General features: G+C 37.9%; 1 protein-coding gene across 5 annotated transcripts in view; it reads right to left on the bottom strand.

The window, feature by feature from the left end:
- Nucleotides 1-268: 268 nt before the first annotated feature.
- LOC100708976 (calcium-dependent secretion activator 1) overlaps nt 269-6189 on the bottom strand; it is a 331413-nt gene continuing 325492 nt past the window's right edge. For all 5 annotated transcript variants that reach the window (XM_019358540.2, XM_019358541.2, XM_005452187.4 and 2 more), the window contains one exon: nt 269-3983. In XM_019358540.2, the coding sequence (XP_019214085.1) occupies nt 3810-3983 (174 nt within the window). In that variant the 3' untranslated portion in view covers nt 269-3809. The remainder of the gene's footprint in view (nt 3984-6189) is intronic.

Genomic DNA, 6189 nt, shown 5'->3' with positions numbered 1-6189 from the left:
ATTTGATTTTGGTCAATGCAGATAAATCTCCTTCAGGGTGGTACTATAAATGCTCAAGATGACTTTAATCCACAGAATTAATTTAAGACTCTGTGTCTTAAGACAATGCTGCTGTGGAGCAAGTCAGGAGGTTACGGGCACAGATTAACAAATATGTATTTTGTTGTTTGTTTGTTTTTCCACTTTGTTTCTTTTTTTCCCTCCTGGGTCACATTCTTCCAGTCAATTCACAGTGAAGACAAAAATAAATGAGCTGTAAAGTTCTTTCTACACTTCCAATGACTTTTATTTAAATCTTCTTGGCCTCGGTGGATTTTTCAAGAAGGCAGAAGGCGAACCCCCTAGTAACGTCACACATGGAGCAAAAACACTTTGGGAAATAAATACCAGGTCCATGCATTTCTTACATACAGGATGACACATAACTCAAGGTAGAGTAAAGAAAACAACTGACAAAAGCAAAGTTCTAGGAAACTTCATTTCTTATTAAAATGATGATTAACTCCCTCATAGATCCTGCAATAGAGCCTTGGGGACATATGGGAAACTTGGTTTATCTAGAACAAATAACAAATGGCAAATAAACTGTATTATTTAAACAAACAGACTAAAAAAAATTGCTCTAAAATTTAAAATGTGAAAAATGTTGAAAATTGCTCTAAAAGTGTATTGCTGTACTATATGCATTAACCAAACAAAGTTAAGAAAAGCCAGAGATGCAAGATTGATGTTCAAACTAAAGCACGTAATGCACGCAGCTGTGCTGCACATATATTTATCTGTAGGCTGTTTAACCAAATACTTAAATAACTGGCAGTGCATCATTTACTTTGTAAAGGACAAAAAAGTGATTGTGTGTATTGTGATGACCCTGGCACTCACAAAGGGTTGTCTTCCAGTTCTACTGCACAAAACACACACATACAGATATTTTACACATTATTCCTTCACATTTTTTATGGCCACAATTTCAAGCCATGCAAAAACTCTGGGTGCACTGACAGATTAATAACATTTAGGTGTGCCTCACTGAAGTCCAACAACACATGTTGAACTGATTATGCACACCATATTTTATGTACTTTCTTGTTAATGTTCAGGGACCATTCATAACCCCACACTTTTTTTTATTTTATTGATTTTTCCAAAATTTAAATAAACAAAACCAAAACATACAGTTGTACTCTAACAGAACAAGCTCTCCACCAGCTTTCTGTTTGCTCCATCTGTGACCTATAAGCCATTTTTGTGCACAGGCAAATACATAATAATAGCATATTACTTAAATTTGACATCTTGATTTTTTGCTACATGCAATCTTTTTATTTCACTGTTGTTTAGGCATTATTTAGGCACCAAGTTTAGCAATAAAAGAAAAAAGAAAGTAGCTTTCAAGGCTAGCTCTGCCAAAATGCAATAGGATGGGCCACAATGGGTGGAAAGCCGAATCCATAATACACGAAACTTTTGGTTCCAAGTACATTAACATAAATGAGCTCCTTAATTTTGGTTCACCAGTCTGTGCACGTAGATAGCACGCAACGCAGTTTGACTGATAAATCAAGAGGTCAGCTCTCTCTTCACCGCAACAGTCTGATGCAGCATCTGCATTACTGCCGCTGCGGCCTACAATCAAGCTCACCTTCTTCAGTCACGTGTGAACAAAACCCCAAGATACTTAAACTCCTCCATTTGGGGTAGTAACTCGTCCCTTAATTGGAGTAGGGACCCCACCCTCTTCCAGCTGAGAACCATGGCCTAAGACTTGGAGGTCCTGATTCTCATTCCCAATGACTCACACTTGGCTGATGAAGCCAACAGAAACACATCATCTGCAAAAAGGAGAGATGAGATTCTAAGGCCACAAAAGTGGATGCATTCTGCCACATGACTATGCCTAGAAAATCTGTCCATAAAAGCAACAAGCCAGTGACAAAGGGTAACCCTGGTGGAGTCCAATACACACCAGAAATTACTTATTGCCGGCAATGCAAACCAAGGTCGTGCAATGATTATTATTAGATCAAACAGGTCATAGCAATGACCAGACCCCACATACTCCAAGATACGCTGAGAGATGTGGTCAAATAACTTCTCTAGGTCCACAAATCTCATGTAGGCTGGTTGGGCAAATTCCCACGCACCCTCAATCGTCCTTGAGAGAATAAAGAGCTGGTTCAGTGTTCCATGAAAACCACAACCACCGCATTGATCCTCCTGTATCCAAAATTCAACTAATGGACAAACTCTCCTCTCCGGTCCACAGTCCCAGGGAGACTGAGGAGTGTGATTTCCCCCCTATAGTGTGGGGGAATCACACCGAATGGAGACCCTCCAGTCTCCATTCAGTGTTTACTGCTTTGTTCTATATTTGGTTTTCTGTTGGTGTTTATATATTCACACCTTATTAGTTTAAATTATTTGGATTTTCCTACTTCTTTTGTCTTGTTTTCCTGATTAGTTCCACCTGTGTTCCCTGCTGTTTTCTATTTCCCCATTTACCAATGTCTATATTTGACCTCCCATTTTTGTGTGTTTGTAGGGTTTGTTCTCTGTGTGTTAACCTGACTAACCTTACTGCCATTGCCTCTATTATTTTTTGACTTTGTTTTTCAACTGTCAGCTGGATTTTCTGCGTCTTTATTTAAATAAAGGTCCATTATTAAACTCTGTCCTCCGAATTCACATTCTCCCCTTCCATACTCCACATGACATTTAGATTGTATGTGACTTACTGGATAGGAATCATTTGGTTCATAGACTGAACCAAACACTTGTAATGTTGAACCTCTAACACTTGTTACACCCTGAAAATTTGATACAGATCCTATCATATGACACCAGTTAAAACTACTAACGACAGGGTTTCTAAAGATGTATTCAAATTCATATTTTTTGTCAGTGTCCACCAGTCTTAGTGTTGATACTGTGCTGAATTTCTTTTGTTGTCTGACATTTGCTGTTGGCAATTACAAAGCATGTTTTAGAGCTTGCAAAAAACAAACCGTCACTGTCACATCCTATAACATCACATAATATAAAAAAAATACGTTAATTTGATTTTTCTTTGCTGAGAAATGATGCTGAACCATTACAAAGGAAGAAAATTTAAATTACTTTCACATCTTGTGCAGCAAAACAAGTTAATTATTTTTTCAGTATAACATAGCCATATCATATGGAAAGAAAATTGTTATCCATACTGCTGGAAAACCTTCTAAAGGTTTTAATTTAGCTGTTTTGGGCCAGGTGAATACCAACAAATAAACATCCATATTTTCTTGCGAAATTTCCATTAATCACAATGTGAATTTAACAGTGCAAAGTTAATCCTGCATTTGCAGGCAGACTTTGGAATAGACAGACACATGTATTAGCTTTACTGTTTTTCTTGGAATCACAGTATAATGGCATAAATCACTTGAGAGTTTTTTCCAGCAGAAGTGCAGAAACAACACTATGTATTCCTAAAGTATAAACAAGAACAGAATACAAAGACTAAATAATTAATCCAAAAAATAATTTAGGTACTAGCCTTAATTATTTGGAAATTTAGCTTTGAGGATTTTAAGTGACGATTATTGACACACTTGAAAGTGTTTACAGATGCATAATAATATAAACATAATAATAAATGTCATAAATTTAACAGAATTGTGGAAGTACTGGCAACAGAAAAAATAAAACCAAGCAATGGAGGGAACAGGCCAAATTATTTTCACTCTTTAGAAGGGCTATGTGGGCTGTCAGGCAATATACCCGACCCTTTGAAAAACGTTGAAATTATTACAGTTTTCAACTCTTTTGCTCTAGTTATCGTTATCTTCTTCATCGCTGTCCTTCATTGAAATGCCTTGCATCCCGCCTTCTTTCACCGATGCCGTGGCTTCTTCCAAGGTTAGTCGGTTTCTTACAGTTTCGTACATCTTAGTGTTTAGTGTAGAGTCCAGTACACCTTGAAGGCGGAAGTCACGGTACTTTTTCTATCTCAAACAGAAAAATCAGAAATGGTTAGCAGAGATATTTCTGGCTTCACAAGAAATATAAAAAAGCATGTCAGCTGATCGGGTTGGTGAGTCAATCCCTGGCTCCTCCACTTAGCCTCTCAAGGTGTTAATTATAAAAATCATCAGGTCCTGAGTCGGTCTTCAAATTAGATAAACAAAACTTTAGGTGAACATCAGTACATCTTATTAATATGATGATGATGATGATAGTGGTGCCCTGTTCAGCTGCAGCTGCATTGGCTGACGATAGCACCATTAAAGTCAGCTTAATCAATAAAGATCCGCAATGCAGTTACTACAAACTAATATGTGATTGTCAGGCAATATCAGACATAAGCAAATTGAGCAGTTTAGATGTGGTAGATGCGACCACTCTGAATCTTCTACATAGGCTCGGGATACTACGCCGGCTACTTCCAGGAAGCAACTGAGCTTTGCACCAGTAACATCTGACAGAGGAGGAGACATAGAGTGGGGCTAACTGTTAAGCTAAAGGCTAACCTCTGTAAAAAGCTGCATCCATCCATCTTGTTTTTTAACGTCCACCCCTTGGAGAATAAACTGGACTATCTAAGGCTGGACTTAACTACACAACATGACATGAGGGACTGCTGTGCTAAAATATTTACAGAGACTTGGCTGAATCTCTATTTCTGACTAAACCGTTAGCATGGTGGGGTCAACAGGGTTCCAGGCAGATGCTGTAGGAGAAGGAGTATTTGTAAATCATGGGGAGGCAGTGTTTCCATATACACAAATAACAACTGGTGCAAAAATGTGAACATAATATCAATCCATTGATTTTTCACCCATTTTGAAATGGAGACTGGAGGGCTCAAATCACCAATTCCTATACTAACTAACTAGATAACCTAGATAACCCTCTACCTCCTGAGGCACCACTCACCCTTAGACTTAACTAAGTTAAAATAAATGCATTTTGCATTTTTAATGATTGCACTCAACTGATAAAATAGATAGAAATAGAAATATTTAACATTTTACTTTCATCAAAATATTTAGCATGAAAAGTCAAGAAATATGTTTTATTTCTTTGTTCTTGGCAATATATATACTAATAGTATATATTAGTACTGTCAAAATTAATGCGTTAACGCAAATTAATCCATCACAGTTAATGCGATTCAATTTTTTTAACGCAATTAATACATCTGGAGTGCAGAATGACTCAAAGTACCTGAAATGTCTCTGTCAGCGCATTTCGGGCAGTTTGTCCAAGTAGAGTTACCTTCGCACATGTGCAAATGGGCAGTAGATGTGGTAGTGATTGGCAGCTGAACTAATCAACTCAATATGGAAGATGATAAATGCACATTGACCCAGTCGACTTACTGACCGAAAGTATTATGGACATTGTGCAAGAAGGAATTTTCTTTTCACTGAAGCACTTCCAACTTAAAATATCACACTGACGCGAAGCAAACGTTAGCCAGGGATGCTGCTAGGAGTTTGGCTAACGCGTCACCCAGCTTGGACAAACCACTCACGGAGCATCGGGGGCTCAGTAAGTCTACCTCGGACATATTGACTGACACAACTGCAACAAACTGCAGACCTGTTAATATCGTTGCGAACACGTGCTTTTACACAGCTTTGGTTCCTTGTTTTAAGGACTTGAAGTGTCTCCCCAAAAGTGACAGAGAGAGAGTGGATAAATGTTTACAGAGTTTTTTGTTAACATGAATGCTCAAGATGTTCAATAAACATGTTAAGTGAGAATATTTTCCCTCTTTTCTCGAGTCTGTTTGCTCATGCAAAATGAAATGCGATTAATATAGAATATAAATCAGGGGCGATTCTAGGATCAGAGCTTTGGGGGTGCTGAGCACCCTGAGAGCTGCCCAGCCAGGCAAGATAAACTTTACTCCTTGGTGCATTTAAACCCCTGTTCCTCCCTGTCCTCATCGTCTGTTGTCTTCGTCTCCGTTATCAGTCATCATAATTTTACCATCTCTGTGCAAGTCTGCAAATTCCTTTATTAAATCATAAGATTCTTAAATTCATCAAGTCTCTCTGTGCCTGGGTCCTCGTCACAAAATAAATGAATAAATGTACAAAATATTAATTAAAAAAATGATAAAAATGGAGGCAACTTTGCCTGTTGTACAGTGTGTTAAAGATCTTTACTGCAGATACTACTATGGGTCTGCAGATTTTTTTC

Source organism: Oreochromis niloticus, linkage group LG5 (assembly GCF_001858045.2).
Source record: "Oreochromis niloticus isolate F11D_XX linkage group LG5, O_niloticus_UMD_NMBU, whole genome shotgun sequence".
Taxonomy (NCBI): Eukaryota; Metazoa; Chordata; class Actinopteri; order Cichliformes; family Cichlidae; genus Oreochromis; species Oreochromis niloticus.
This window is presented reverse-complemented; position numbering and strand designations above follow the sequence as displayed.